The sequence below is a fragment of the Lithobates pipiens genome, unplaced genomic scaffold (genome assembly GCF_037356315.1).
Source record: "Lithobates pipiens isolate NorthernLeopardFrog02 unplaced genomic scaffold, aLitPip1_a1.2 Scaffold_13, whole genome shotgun sequence".
Classification (NCBI taxonomy): Eukaryota; Metazoa; Chordata; class Amphibia; order Anura; family Ranidae; genus Lithobates; species Lithobates pipiens.
Genome location: NW_027507718.1, coordinates 123,167,547 through 123,183,971, shown reverse-complemented (window position 1 = coordinate 123,183,971; position 16,425 = coordinate 123,167,547). Strand labels below are relative to the sequence as shown.

The 16,425-nt window shown below is 38.5% G+C and overlaps 1 protein-coding gene across 1 annotated transcript in view; it reads right to left on the bottom strand.

Moving 5' to 3' along the window:
* Positions 1–2,623: 2,623 nt before the first annotated feature.
* Positions 2,624–16,425, bottom strand: part of CUNH19orf44 (chromosome unknown C19orf44 homolog) — a 41,048-nt gene continuing 27,246 nt past the window's right edge. Inside the window, exons 9-10 of the mRNA XM_077475486.1 lie at positions 15,620–15,786; positions 2,624–3,167 (exon numbers count right to left, since the gene is read on the bottom strand). Of these exons, the coding sequence (XP_077331612.1) occupies positions 3,066–3,167; positions 15,620–15,786 (269 nt within the window). The 3' untranslated portion in view covers positions 2,624–3,065. The remainder of the gene's footprint in view (positions 3,168–15,619; positions 15,787–16,425) is intronic.

The following is a 16,425-nucleotide window of genomic DNA, read 5'->3' as shown; positions in this document are numbered from 1 at the left end:
TTAGAAGGAGAGGAGAGTGGAGCTTCTGCTGTTTCCAGCGTCAGAATGGTGAGTGCTCAATACAGCCTCCAGTGGTGACACATAGACATGACAACACAATACATGGAAGGAGAGATTCCTGAGAAAATCTCCTCTACCTTATACTCGCAGCAGGGTTTTATCAGAGATAAAAAAATAAAATAAAAAAAAAAAGCAATCTTTGCCCTTCACGGTAGGCTCCAAGACCTTAAAAGGAAACCTTCAGGAACCGGGGAACACTCAGGTTGACCCACAATACTGGACCTGCGAGAAGACTCTGCCAGTAAACTTTTATTGACCTTAATACCAAAAAGTACTGGATCACGGGGCCCAGCTCTCAAAGCATTCCCAAGCAAAACCTCGTGTCTTCAGATTACGAGGCCCGGGTACCATTAATTTAGTCCATTACGGAGACATCAGAACGGATCTGGTCAGGATGGCTGGCTCTCATCAAGGATCAAGGATTACTGCCCATGGAGCTAGGTACAACATATCCTTACATGTGCCCAACACCATAGACACTGGCGAAAAAACTGAGGACTCCCAGTAATGAGAGGGGTTATAACCCACATAGTTATTACTATGGCTTTGTGTCCCCTGATGTAAGAAAAGAAAGTATTTTTCCTTATTCCTCTACCCACAGACATAATGAGCAGGTCCCCCACACTGCAGGGATGGATTTTTTTTTTTTTATTTATATTCCTTGGAGAAAGCAAAATACTCTTTGAAGAAGCTCCTTTTCAAAATCACTCTGACTACCCTGTAAGATACTGGGCTCTGCTTCACTGCTCTGACTTTTATGCAACCAGGGGGTCAGTGGTGACTATCATGGGAGGAAGGACACTGCTTCTTACTACCGTATATACTCGAGTATAGGTCGATCCGAATATAAGCCGAGGCCCCTAATTTACCACAAAAAAACTGGGAAAACGTATTGACTCGTGTATAAGCCGAGGGTGAGACATGCAGCAGCTACTGTTACAGCTTAAAAGAGTGGAAAAGAGGGTCAACAATGCCCATCTGCAGCTGCATACCTCCCTGTGTCCATCCCAGTGTCCCGTCCCTCCCTGTGTCCCGTCCCTCCCTGTGTCCCGTCCCTCCCTGTGTCCCGTCCCTCCCTGTGTCCCGTCCCTCCCTGTGTCCATCCCTGTGTCCCGTCCCTCCCTGTGTCCATCGCAGCCTACCTGTGCCAATCTGCAGCCTCTTTGCCTTCTGCAGCCTCTGTGTGCCATGCCGCACCTCTCCTCCTCGTCTGACAGACGGCGGCCATTCCACTGTTCAAAAGCCGCGCCTCTCTGTCTGTGATAGGCGGAACACTCAATTTCCCAGCAGTCAGTGTTCCGCCTATCACGGACATCCTCTCATCCTCGTCCGTAGTATGAGACTGAGCGGATGTCCGTGATAGGCGGAACACTGACTGCTGGGAAATTGAGTGTTCCGCCTATCACAGACAGGGAGGCGCGGCTTTTGAATAGTGGAATGGCCGCCGTCTGCCTACCTGATCTGCGTGACTCGAGTATAAGCCGAGGGGGGCACTTTCAGCCTAAAAAAAAGGGGCTGAAAATCTCGGCTTATACTCGAGTATATACAGTAATCTACAGGAGTTCTCTTTAAATCTTTGAGACAAAAACAAGAAAATTAAGAACTTCATATGTACAGTCTGGAGGTAAGAAGCGAACGTGGAGACATGATTGAAATCTTTAAATACATTAGGGGGTGAATAAGGTTCAGGATGGCAGTCTTTTCAATATAAAGTCAAAATAAAAAATACGGGGATATGACTTCAGGCTAGCACGAGGAAAGTTCAAAATGAATCTTTGAAGACATAATTTTACCAAAGGGGAAGTTGATGCTTGGAACAGACTTGCAGCAGAGGTAGCGAATCAGTCAACAGTAAGTGGATTCAAATCTGCCTGGGACAAGCATAGATTTATACCCCAGGCAAAAAAAATACCACACGCACACACAATCAATGGACCACTTAATCTTTTTTTTCTGCTGTCACTCTTCCAGGTTTCTAAATGAGAATGTAACCAGAAAGCAATCATAATATAGCTGAAGAAGTTTTAAAAATGAATCATATTCAAGAGTTTAAACCTTCAAGGAGGATTACTAAACTGTTAACGAGCTGTATTATGACAAAAACTATATTTCAGGAAGCTCGGTAATGAATGTAATAGGTCCAATTTAAGAAAGCTGGAGCAACTAAAAGTGCCGTTACCACTAGTGACCAGCTCACATTTGTCACTATAGAATGAAGAATCGAAGATAAATATTTAGTACAGTAAATCATCTTAAAGTGATTGTTATTTTTAGAGAAAAAAAAAAATGTTACAAACATGTTATACTTAGCTGCCCTGTTGCAGTGGATTTGCACAAAGCAGCCCGGATCCTCCTCTTCTCAGGTCCCTCTTTGGCTCTCTTGGCCCCTCCCTTCTGTTGAGGGCCCCCACAGCAGGGGGGTGGGCATAGCCAGGCAGGATCAGCCAGGTATTTCAGGTGGCAAAATGACACAACACAAGCACTGTGCTGCATAACATGCTTTAAGGGAACAGGATCCATTTCTTTATTTTTTAGGGTAACAAACACTAGGATAAAAAAAACCTTCTGACTTTACAACCACTTTAATTTATTTGCCTTGGGTGTCTGCATACATTTGTTTTCATTGTGTAATTGCAGAGTACATGACATCTTAGATATAAATATTGGGTGAATGGCCATCAATAAGGACAATTAAAAATGCAAGCAAATACATTACTCACTAATACTCATTGCTGAAAAAATGTTTCATGTATTTAAAAAAAAAAATACAAGTAGTAAACAAACAAATCTGTAGCATTATTCATAATTTAAATTCACAGTTGTTCAGTTTTTTTGGCATATTATGGGGAGATAAAAAACTTATTTTTGCCAATATAACAAATATGGGTATGTGTATTTAATCATATACACAAATATTTCAAAATAGCAGTTGCTTTACACAGTAGAACAACTTCCACGTACACAGTTCATTCATATACTTGCTTGTTTGATAATTGTAGGTGAGCCTAATTGCTACCACATTCTCCAGATTGCTTGTGGTCTCCGGGTATATTAATTTCTTCTCTCTGTTCATCTCTCCATTTATGAGACTTGTGCTGTTTAATGTACTGTGGACAAGCAGAAATATTATTATTATTATAATACAGGTTTTATATGGCACCAACAGTTTGCCCTGCACTTTACAACATGAGGGCAGACATTACAGTTACATTACAATTTGGTACAAGAGGAATCAGAGGGCCCTTTTGTTAGAGCTTACAATCTAAAAAGGAAGGGGCAATTGATACAAAAGGTAAAAATAATCACATATTTAACCTTGTCCTTCCATGTTTTGTCATTCATTAAATTCATAATAGATTCGTCACTACAGCCAGTTTGAAATCGCTATGAATCTGTTAGATAAATTATGGAACTGCACTGATGAATAGTTTTAAAAAGTTGCATGCTCGGGGGATATCACCCTCATCTCAATTACTGGACAAGTCATTGGTGTAACTCCAAATGTGTCTTGACACTAGCAATGCACATATTTTCTCTGGTTGGTGATGCAGAAGAAGTGAATGGACAAATCTGGCAACCTCTGGGCATGCACCATCCGAAATAAGGTTAAGTTGATCCAGGAAACAAAGAAGTGCTTCAATCAACAAAGCTGCTGCTATTGGTGATCTCTTCTGTGACTTTTGTAGTCAGCCTGAGCATGAAAGTCTTACTCATTATCGCAATCCTATGTATTGCTAAAAGTGTCAGAAGATGCCTTTAAGTGGAATGAGTGTCATATGCCTTTCCAAATTTAAGCCAAATTCAGTTAGTCAAAATATATAAAAATTGACTTGCCTGTAAATTCCTCATCTTGGAGAACAGTAAAAGGAAACAGAATTTGTATTCACAGACTATGATTCATATGTAGGCTACCGGTGATTGGATAAAAAAAACAAAAAACTCGAGTTTTATGAAAGTGGGTAAAGGTTATAAGGTGCGCTCTAGGGGCAGCCTTAGCAAGGTATTTTTTTTATTATTTTTATCCCAAAAAAAAAAAAAAAAAAAAAATACCTTGCTAGAGCGCACCATATAACCTTTACCCACTTTCATAAAACTCTAGTTTTTGTTGTTGTTTTTAGCGAGCAATAAGGAGTGATCAAGACACAGAGGCTCGGGACCTGTGTCTTGTACTCCAAGATATTGAATTTACAGGTAAATCCAAATTCCTGTTATGTTAATCATACAGAACAAGTATTCACAAACCATGGGTAATACCCAAGCAATAAACTGAGGGGTGGCAAACACTATAGCAAACAGATCTACAGGCCCACAAAATAAAACAAAGGATAGAACCCCCCCCCCCCCCCCCAAAAAAAAAAAAAATAACCAGATGACAGCATGAAGCACCTTGTTGCTGAAGCTTGCATAAGCTGATTTGCGTGATCCACCTGGCATTGGTAGAGCAGGAAGCAGTATGGCAAAGACAAAGATGAACTCTGGTTTTGCAAACAGAGGCTGTAGATCCCAGACAGCTCTGACCACATCCAGGCAATGTAGGGAAAATTTGCCTGTGATGGTTTGGGGCAGGACAAAGGGAAGGAAAAACAATGCCCTTATCAAATAGTATATATATAAAAAAACAGATAAAACTTCAAAAAGTCCACTAATTAAATATATATATATAGCAGCGCTCAATATGCAAAATCTTGTTCAGATGTTGTTCATATGTGCTCTTGAAAGAATGGTGATAGAGTCCAACACGTGAAAAGGAGAAGAGAGATCGAAACCACCTTCCACCTGACGTTTTCCACCTTATGTGCTCTCCAAATACAAGCCCCCCTTGGGGATGCACTCACCAGAAAATCAAGGATATAAGAGCCTTCAATATACCAAACCACTATATTCTTTGGTCATGGGAAATCAAGGATATAGGAGCGTTCAAACCATTACATTCTTTGGTCGCTAGATGTCACCGTAGTGGGGCGGTCCAAAGCTCATAAAGGAAACAAGATCATACTGACATAGCGTGATACTGTTTAAAAAACCTTTATTATAGACCCCCCGTACAAAATAGGCGTACCAAATATATTAAAACAAATCGCATTAGATAAGTGTACTGTGCCTTGTTTCTCGTGGTGAGCCCCTTCGGTAACCACGAACGACCGCTCTGTCCATTCGATTTACTTCCTGGTACCTTGGTTAGTTCACGATCGAGTAACTGGAACGCACACGTCACTTCCGGTGTGTGTTACGCCCTGACGCGTTTCGTCATTTCCGACTTCATTTGAGGGCGTAACACACCACACCGGAAGATAGTAAATATACACACTGGGAGCCAATAATAGCGGGTATTTGCTGAGAGTGACAAGAGCGAGATCCCGCCCAGATCAACATATAGTAATACGGAATGCAACCTTACAAGTGTGTATATACGCGAAAATCACTTTACACATACATCTACATCTCGTGAGCACAGTAAAAAAATTTAACAGGACCATGCCTATCAGCATAAAAACTAACAGATAAAAACATAATATTATATGTCAATTTCATAACACATAAAATAAATTTAAGTAAACCAAGAATTATTAAAACATCCAGCAATGCCTAATGAATGTATAAAAAAATTATATATACATATATATATATATATATATATATATATATATATATATATATATATATATATATATATATATATATATATATATATATATGTGCCGATTAATATCCCTATATCTAACTACTGGGACAATCTAATTGATCTTATATAAATCTTATTGTGTGTGGGGCATGATCAATCTTAACATTTAAATAATCTTTAGATATAAATGTAAAAATAAAAATAAAATAAAAATAAAAATAAAAATAAAATAAACCTAACCAAAATATATATATATATATATATATATATATATATATATATATATATAAATATATATATATATATATATATAAAGAACGGAAATGAAAATTAATCAAAATAAATAAAAATGAAATAAAAATAAATAATAATAAATAATAATAAATGAAAAATGTATAAATAAAAAAAAAAAATTATATATATACTATTTTATATGACGTATGTTTTAAACAAGCAGCAGCTATCACTATCATTTTTCTGATTTAATTGAATTTCTTAAGTAATCATAAGTATTGGTCCAAAGATTACTATTAGTTTTCCTTTTGAATCGGAATCCTGAAGCGCTGAGCAGTGTGCTATTGCAGTTAGGGACGATAAATTTTCAGCACGCAGGCTTTGAATATTTCTAGTGACTTAAGTCAATCATCTCAGCAGCTATGGATGTACTACAATTTTTAAATAATAGGAACATTGATATCCAATCTTTGTTCACAAACTCTGAGCCGGTTTTTAATGAAATCAATTATAATGGAGTCATGTCCGCACTGAGTAATGCACTGAAAAAACAGGTGCGGGCTTGGTGGGATATTTGTATTTTAGAACAATATGCTAAAGATAACATAATATTAAGAAGCCTACGGTGGGATGTAGTCCCCCAAGATGGTCTAAATGATCCAGGATCAATGCAAGAATGGTTAGATTTTTTTAATGGGGTAGGTTTTAAGTTACAACAGTTGGTTTTACAAAGAAAAAAACGCAAAATGCTTAACATTGAGAGTAAGATTAAAAGTTTACAGGAACAATTAGATCCTATTAAAGAGTCACAAGAAATTAGGGATTTTAATGATAGGGTACACAAAAAACTTGAGAAAGTAGATAAAGATACGCAGAAAAAGAAACAAAAAATATCACAGGGACTTGAATGATTTTAAAAGCAATATAATATATTCATGGCAACAACAAGCAATCAATAAAGAAAATGAGGGTTTAGAGGTAGATTTACCAACTCCCTCACAACAACAGGTGAAAAATAAAAAACCCCGCGAAAATTCCGTTAATCACACAAGTATTGAATCCTCTAAAAAATTCCTATTTGGAATCCCCGGTGCATTCCTCTACCCCTATGAAACAAAAGGGTAAATTTAAGACATCTAGGAGGTAAAAACATTCAGGGTCAATATGATAATCACCCACGAATATCATCTTATAATAAGCATAATAACCAGGGTCATACCTTAAACACATCACGAAGGGGTCCTTATAATATGACCACTTCAAATAGGTATCAACCCTTATATCAACCAAATGAGAATTATGGTTACCACCCCCAACCTCCTTTTTTAGGAAGAGGCAGGGGGAACCATTGGAGAGGTCGGGGTTTTTACCCTTACAGAGGGAAACCTCCGTATCCCCCACAGAGACATATGAGAGAGGGAATAAATCAAATGCAGAAAAATCAATTACCAAAAAATTACCCACCACCAAACACCAAGCTGGTACCAATACGAAAGGATTTAAACCAAGAGGAAAAAGAGCAGGCAGGAGGATCCAACAAAAGAAGACGCGAGTCGGAGTAGAAGGGATTTTTAATTTAGCACAAGTAACATTAACCCCTAAAGAACAAAATAATTTTGAATCTAGGCTTAAAATGTGGGATAAAGAAACCAGTAAATAAATTTGACGTGTATATAGACGTACATAAATATATACGAAAATTAAACATAAAAAAATATTTTTTGGGGAGCAATCCTCGTGTAGATCCTCCTACGACATATAGCAATAAATAGTGGATTGAAAAATAAATCTCTCTTCAATCCCCCCAACCATCCGAACCATCAGATTGAGGTCTTCAAAGGTCTTGTGCAGAAAGACCTCGAAGCATTAAGGCCTGTAAAAACATCACACCATCAGCATATAAATGATGGGATTAAATTATTAGAGAAACGCAAAGATATTATAATCCGCCCAGCTGATGAGGGTGGGGGCGTTGTAATTCTCACTAAAGAATACTACCACAATCAGATAGTTACATTACTATCGGACGATCAAACTTATGTTAAATTGAAAACAGATCCCACAGGCCCTTATCAGAATCACTTAGAGAGGTTGGTTGACTTTGGGAAAAAAGCTAATGTCCTTACGAATAAAGAAGCAAAGTATTTACTCCCTGTAAGTAACCGTATTCCCACACTTTACACTTTACCTAAAGTACATAAAAACTCAGAAAATCCCCCTGCAAGACCTATTGTAAACAGCATAGGATCTGTCTCATCTAGATTGGGCCAATATCTCGATACCTTTTTGCAAAAAAGTGTTACTTGCACTAAGGCATATCTGAGAGATACGAAAAGTTTTCTAAACCTCATAGATGAAATAGACCTGAAAGACAAAGATAATATTCTTCTGGTAACAGCGGATGTATCATCCTTGTATTCCATTATCCAGCACGATGATGCTTTACTGGCACTAAACTGGGCACTATGTCAGAGGGATGATCTCCCTCATGCCCAGAAAGTTTTTTTGAGAGATGCATTAGACTTTTGTTTAAATCATAATTATTTTTGGTACAATGAAGAATTTTATTTACAAAAAAAGAGGTGTAGCTATGGGGGCAAAGTTTGCACCGAGCATAGCCAACCTGTTTATGTCAGAGTGGGAAGATAAGGTTATTTTTAATAATAGACACGTGGAATTACTGTTTTATAAACGATACATAGACGATCTATTTTTTATTTGGAATGGTAACAAAGTCCAATTAGACGGTTTTCTCAATAATTTGAATAATAACAGCCATAATATTGTTCTTTCCTCAGAATCTAATAATAGTGAGATTAATTTCCTTGACGTGACTGTATATCGTAAAGAGGATAAACTTGAAACAAAAGTTTTCTTTAAGAAAACAGATCAGAACAGTTATCTGCCCATATCCAGTGGACACCATCCGAATTGGTTACGAAACATTCCTAAAGGCCAAATAATGAGGGTCCGCAGGAATTGCACCGATTTTGATAATTATGTATCTCAGGCCACTGTTCTGAGTAATACATTTATTACTAGAGGTTATAATCCCCAGGATATGCAAAAAATTATTGACGATGTGGGTAAGATCCCAAGATCAGAATGTTTACGAGAACATAATTTAGTGACGCCATTAACGGTAGACAATAAGAAAAAAAGCACTATGAATAATAAAGAATGGGGTTTCATTTCTAATTTCCACATACAATATAAAGAAGTGGAAAATATTTTTAAAAAACATTGGTCTGTTCTTTTGTTAGACAAAAAGTTGAATCCAATGTTACCGACTCGACCACAATTTATTTACCGGAAGGCGCAGAGTTTTGGTGATAAAATAATAAAAAAAGTTATAGATCCACCGGCCCCTCCTTGTACATTCTGGGATAAAAACGGTTTCTTTGCCTGTCGTAAGTGCAAAGCATGTAGAGAAATCAGGAACCCTATCAGGAACCTTGATAAATTTACCTCATCTTCGAATAAAAGAGAATTTACCCTGAAGCAGTTTATTACATGTAACAGTACTCATGTTGTGTATGCCCTTATGTGCCCGTGCGGCCTAATGTACATTGGAAGAACAAAGAGGAAATTAAGGGTTAGGATAGCAGAGCACATACATAACATTAAGATAGGTTATAAAGACCACAATGTATCCCTCCATTTTGATCTTCAACATAACAGGGACCCAACTGGATTGCGGTTCTGGGGGATTGAGCAGGTTAGACCCCATTGGAGGGGAATTAATAGGGTCCGTGAACTTTCAAAACAGGAAACCCAGTGGATATTTTTAACAGACGTTTTAAATCCAAAAGGTTTAAATATCGAACTCGATATAAATTGTTTTATTAGTGATACTTAACCTTCTTACTGTATGACTCTTTTAGATATTGATATACATTTAACATGTTTAGTATTTTTTTTCCCTGTGAAGTTCCATTGCTTTCTCTTTTTCTCGCATATAATTTTTCTATTTTTCCTATTTTTCAATTTTAATTTAATTTTTATTTTTATTTATACATTTTTCATTTATTATTAATGTTTATTTTTATTTTAATTTTCATTTTTATTTCATTTTTATTTATTTTGATTAATTAATTTTCATTTCCGTTCTTTATATATATAAATTTGGTTAGGTTTATTTTATTTTATTTTTTTATTTTTATTTTATTTTTACATTTATATTTAAAGATTATTTAAATGTTAAGATTGATCATGCCCCACACACAATACGATTTATATAAGATCAATTAGATTGTCCCAGTAGTTAGATATAGGGATATTAATCGGCACATATATATATATATATATATATATATATATATATATATATATATATATATATATATATATATATATATATAATTTTTTTATACATTCATTAGGCATTGCTGGATGTTTTAATAATTCTTGGTTTACTTAAATTTATTTTATGTGTTATGAAATTGACATATAATATTATGTTTTTATCTGTTATTTTTTATGCTGATAGGCATGGTCCTGTTAAATTTTTTTCCTGTGCTCACGAGATGTAGATGTATGTGTAAAGTGATTTTCGCGTATATACACACTTGTAAGATTGCATTGAGTTTATACTTTTTAGTCACACATTGGGTCCATGGATTATATTTGCGGCGGCTGTAGAGTGACGAAGGATCCGTATTACTATATGTTGATCTGGGGGGGGATCTCGCTCTTGTCACTCTCAGCAAATACCCGCTATTATTGGCTCCCAGTGTGTATATTTACTATCTTCCGGTGTGGTGTGTTACGCCCTCAGATGAAGTCGGAAATGACGAAACGCGTCAAGGCGTAACACACACTGGAAGTGACGTGTGCGTTCCAGTTACTCGATCATGAACTAACCAAGGTACCAGGAAGTAAATCGAACGGACAGAGCGGTCGTTCGTGGTTACCGAAGGGGCTCACCACGAGAAACAAGGCACAGTACACTTATCTAATGCGATTTGTTTTAATATATTTGGTACGCCTATTTTGTACGGGGGGTCTATAATAAAGGTTTTTTAAACAGTATCACGCTATGTCAGTATGATCTTGTTTCCTTTATGAGCTTTGGACCGCCCCACTATGGTGACATCTAGCGACCAAAGAATGTAATGGTTTGAACGCTCCTATATCCTTGATTTCCCATGACCAAAGAATATAGTGGTTTGGTATATTGAAGGCTCTTATATCCTTGATTTTCTGGTGAGTGCATCCCCAAGGGGGGCTTGTATTTGGAGAGCACATAAGGTGGAAAACGTCAGGTGGAAGGTGGTTTCGATCTCTCTTCTCCTTTTCACGTGTTGGACTCTATCACCATTCTTTCAAGAGCACATATGAACAACATCTGAACAAGATTTTGCATATTGAGCGCTGCTATATATATATATTTAATTAGTGGACTTTTTGAAGTTTTATCTGTTTTTTATATATATACTATTTTATATGACGTACGTTTTAAACAAGCAGCAGCTATCACTATCATTTTTCTGATTTAATTGAATTTCTTAAGTAATCATAAGTATTGGTCCAAAGATTACTATTAGTTTTCCTTTTGAATCGGAATCCTGAAGCGCTGAGCAGTGTGCTATTGCAGTTAGGGACGATAAATTTTCAGCACGCAGGCTTTGACTATTTCTAATGCCCTTATCAAGATGTAAAGAGGAGACCACTCTACATAGAAAAGTATGGCCTCCAAACCACTTTATTCTTGCGCAAAAGAAAGGGCTCTTTACGGGAATGTAATTGCTACCTGGAAGGCAAGTGAAGACTGACAAAGACAAAATATGAGCGATAGAGTATTCAACTTCCTTTCCTTGCACCAGGCAAAGTAAACCTTCCATGCAGTACCCAGGGGGAAGATGTCAAACTGTGAAACTCCCCCCCCCCTCCCCCAGGTGGAGTAGTGGGCAGGGCTAACAGTGCATGCAGTGCTGAGCTCAAACATACACTTCCAGCTGCACAGGGGAACTATTCAGAGATTCCCCACCAATAAGGAGTGCAGGGGGGGGGGGGGGGATCAGAGGGAACCCCTCCCTCCTGTTCAAAAATACTGCTTCTCCTACAATTGTGTCCACTCACTCCATTCACCTTCTCCAGTGGAGGAAAGGGAGCAGCTGCTTGCACGCTCGCCTCCTGGCTGGCAGTCGGTTATACAGGGGGGTGGTCACAGGGAACCAGAAAACAGACCCTTCTATCCAACCCCCTCCAGTAACAGACCGCCAGCCAGGAGACATGCGTGCAGGCCCCCTTTTCCTCCACTGGAGAAGGTGAATTGAGTCAGCAGACACATCTGGAGCCGTAAGCATGTAGGAGTCCCCTGTCCCAGTGCGGAGGAGGAGACAGGGGTGTTTTCTAAATGCAGTGGGCCTGTGTGCAAGAACATAAGTTGGGCCCCAGTGTGGACCTGCAATTTGGGGGAGCATGCCACACTGCACATGGACATTTAAAACCTCCCCCTACCAACAAACAATCTTCAGTAATAAAGCTAATCACATGCTTAGCATAATCTGACCACACATGGCGTTCTGTTAACAGTGGGAGGGTCTTAAAAGGGACATGGTTATATAAAATCTGAGCCTAACATTTACACACTCAGCATAATCATTTAAAATAAAATTACACTTTTCCATCAAATAAGCTTTTCAGGCTGCAAGCCAGTGATAACTTTCACACCCTTCAAGCACATCAGGAGACCCCCCTTATATCACCGTTTCCTTTTACATCAGAGTCCCCACTAATATCAGAGTCATTTCTTGCATCAGCATCTCCCAATAGAGGGGTCCCCCACTTAGATCAGAGACCCTTCTTACATTAGTCCCCTCATGCATCATAATCCCCACTTAGATCAGAATCCCTATAGCTCAAAATCCCCCCTTTAATTAAAAAGAGTCTGTATCAATCAGAAGCCCTTTTAGACTGGAGTGTCCATATAAATTAGAGTTTCCTTACTTTACAGGTTCCAGGAAGCATGAAACAGGAGCAGCAGTCAGGGGGTGCAGCTGGAAGGTGGAGCAGCACTGCAGAGAGGAAGTTTCATCCTGCTATGCAACATTGGAAATTGGGTCATCACTTACTAGGACGATGGCGGTCCTAGCAGCCAATGATAGCAAAGACAGTGGCAATGGAGGGGGTTGGACATCAAATGGTTAGGGCTACATTATCCACAAAGCAGAAGGTAATCTAGATATCCCCCAATGGGAATGCCCTGAAAGTACAGCAAGGGTAATATTAGGGCCAGCACCTTGCTGGACACCTGATCTGCAGAAGACAGGCAGAATGGCAGGGCTACAAAGTGCAAAGAATCCACAGCAAAGTGTCAAAATGAATGGGGAAGGCTATGACAGATCTGGTAGATTTAATGTTAAATTTCCAGGCTGGAATGAGGACATCTAGGGTCTTGAGATCCAAGATGAAGTGGATGACCCTTTTTGGTCTGGAAACGGAACCAACCTGAAACCATTAGGATTTTTATTCAGACGGTTCAGCTTTAAGTGCATCCATGGCAATTATTGTGCATGTTAACCTATGCATGCATGCATTTAGAGATGCCAATCTTGTAAATCCTAGTGGATGTGCTCACAAATGTAGGAGCCTGCTGCAGTCTCTCGCCTTGTGACTTGCTGGAGAATTAAAACGCAGTCGAAGCAATTGGGCAGAGTAGGCGATGGAAACATTCTTGCCTGTTGCAGACTTACATATTGTAATTTCAACAAAGGCAAAGTAATTTGTCTGGAGCTAAAGAACTACTTTTTAATAATAAAAAGTGGAGCTTTTTTAAAATATACTGCTGTTGTATAATGTGACATGCCAGGAGAATACGCATTATTAACAAGTCCACAGAAAACGTGGACATTTTTGGATCGTTATTTGTGGACTGATTTCTGTTAGACAACAGACTAAGACTCAGATTTGTGAAGACTAAAATTATTATAGGAAGGGATTCAAAATCAATTTGCGTTAATTGTGTATAAAAAATCAAAGGATAAAATCTGACTGCACTACAAATCGGTCCGTTTTTTTAAAATTAACATGTCATACTTACCTGCTCTGTAGCTCGATCCTCCCCTTCTCAGGTCCTTCGTTGGCACTCCTGGCCCTGCCTCCTGCTGAGTGCCCCAACAGTAAATAGCTTGCGATGGGGCACCCCGAGCTGCTGCTCTGTGTGTCCATTCAGACATGGATCAGTGGTTTGGCCCTGCCCCCCTCCTCCTCCTCCTCCTCATTGGCTCACTGACTTTGATTGACAGTAGCAGGAGCCAATGGTGCCCTGCTGTCTCAGCCAATGAGGAGGGGAGTCCTGGACAGCCGTGGCTCTTGTACAACATCACTGGATCAAGATGTGGCTCAGATAAGTATTAAGGGGGCTGCTGCACACTGAAGGTTTTCTATCTTAATGCATAGAATGCATTAAGATAGAAAAAATAAAAAAAAAACCCTTCTGAATTTACAACCACTTTATTTTTACAAAAACATACAAGCGATATTCTACGAAGAAGAAACTATGAAATATTCCTACTTGCTCAAGGGGCTACTGGCAAAAGCTGCCTCTAAACATTATTCTGTCTAGGAAAAACACTTTCTTCAGAGCTGCTCAGACTCCTGGAACTGTGTCACAGCTAGCAGACAGCCTTCAAAATTGTACTATTCAAAGACGCTGGGATGGATTAGAATCCGTTTCTTATTGCCATCCGTCTCCTCTGCAGAGATTTGCTTTTACTTTCTATCACCAAGCCAGAAACAGTGGAAAAACGTAAAAAATAAATAAAAATAAAGTAGTTGACACCAAAACAAGGAGAAGAAGAGAAATCATCTAAATGAAATACATGTTCTAGCGTCAACTGTCAAAGGCAGGATTATTTTGGGAAACTTAATTTTTCTGCCCTTTGTGTCTCTAGAAAGCAAGTAATGGCAAATCTAATTTGGGGACAAATGCAGCAATGAAAACACAACAGTAGTTCTAAGCATTTCCCACTTTATCTAAAACTAGGCTGGAGTTAAAAATGTTAAGCGATTGTAAATGATCACCTTGTCAAACAACCCATTTAGCTTAAAAAATAAATGTAAGGCAAAACATTTGTGTATAAACACACACAAACACCTTTATTTCCTTTTTTTGTAGAAGTGATCACATACACTCTGTTCTAAGCTGCATAAGAGCTGGGGGAGAAGAAGCAGCAGTACACTGATCATCCCAGTGAATCGCTCTGCAGGGAGGTAGGTGTGTCAGGACAAGTCTCATCATTGGAGGAGAGCAGGCATAGCTAAAGAACCGACGACATGTTCTCCTGCTTAGTGGTCAGCTTTTAATAAGAAAAGGGACTGGCAGGAACACCAGGGATTTCACACAAAGGAAACACGCACAGATCAGGAATATGAAATGTTGGGGTAACAAACGCTTTAAGATGGCCAGGCAAAAGCTTCAAGGTGGGAAGGGAGACAAGTTTTGGGATGGAAGGATTTTTATTTCGGGTTAATTAGAATAGCATGTTTCGTTTTTTCTAGAATTCTGACCAACTGTTGTTCTGTTGTGGGCCCTGTGTGGCCATCTCAATGGCGATTATCGCCACTTTGTTAAGCCAAATGTAAACACTGAAAGAAGAAGCAGCCAGGTAAAGAAGTCAATGCAGGCCCATCTGATAAGTAGCCCAGAATGTCTGAAACCAGCAAGCAGTTAAACCTCCTACTTGATCTTGTTTTTACCTTCTTTGTGTCCTCAAGCGTGGTATATTGATAAGACTCACTCTCCAGAGATTTCACAGTGGAGAGGTAAAACTGTCGAGCCATGTCCACAAACGTCCGAGTAAGAAGCAGCTGCTGTTTCAGCATGTCATTCAGTGCTAGAGCCATTGGACTGTATGTTGTCAGAGCTGGTAGATAAACAAAATTAGTAAAACATGACGTTTTCAGAAACTACAGGACATATTGAGCATGAAGACAGATATGTGATAAACTGTGTACAAGCAAATATGGTTTAAATAGAACAGATCAGGAATAGCCATTTGAAAAAATGCGATGCTCCATTCTTAGGGCCAAACATTGAGTGGGATTTGTTTTCTTCAGAACAGCTTCTCTCCCCATACAGTACTATGGGAATGCAAAAGTAGTAAAAACAGGTCAATTCATTCTGAAGGATTTCAAAGTGATGTGAAAAGCTCACTGCATTTGTCCATTGAAGCCCATCAACACCAATAATACACGGTTATAATAGTATCAAATTTTGTTTCTTTTATTCACTTGTATATGCTTTCTCTCTCAAAAGACATGTAGTACCTGGAACACTATGTAGGGTGCTCAGGAAGAATTAATCCTCAAACTAAAGCATTCTTTAAAAAAAAATTTTTTTCAGGTAATCAGGAATATGCCTTTTTGATTACCCAACAATGAACTGACAAATAAAGCCTATGCGCAGTCAATCATATTCCATTCACAGAACGTGTGTTACAGCCTATTAATTTGTTCTATTCATTCTTCAGTTCTATTCATTTAAATCAAATGCAAAATAAATG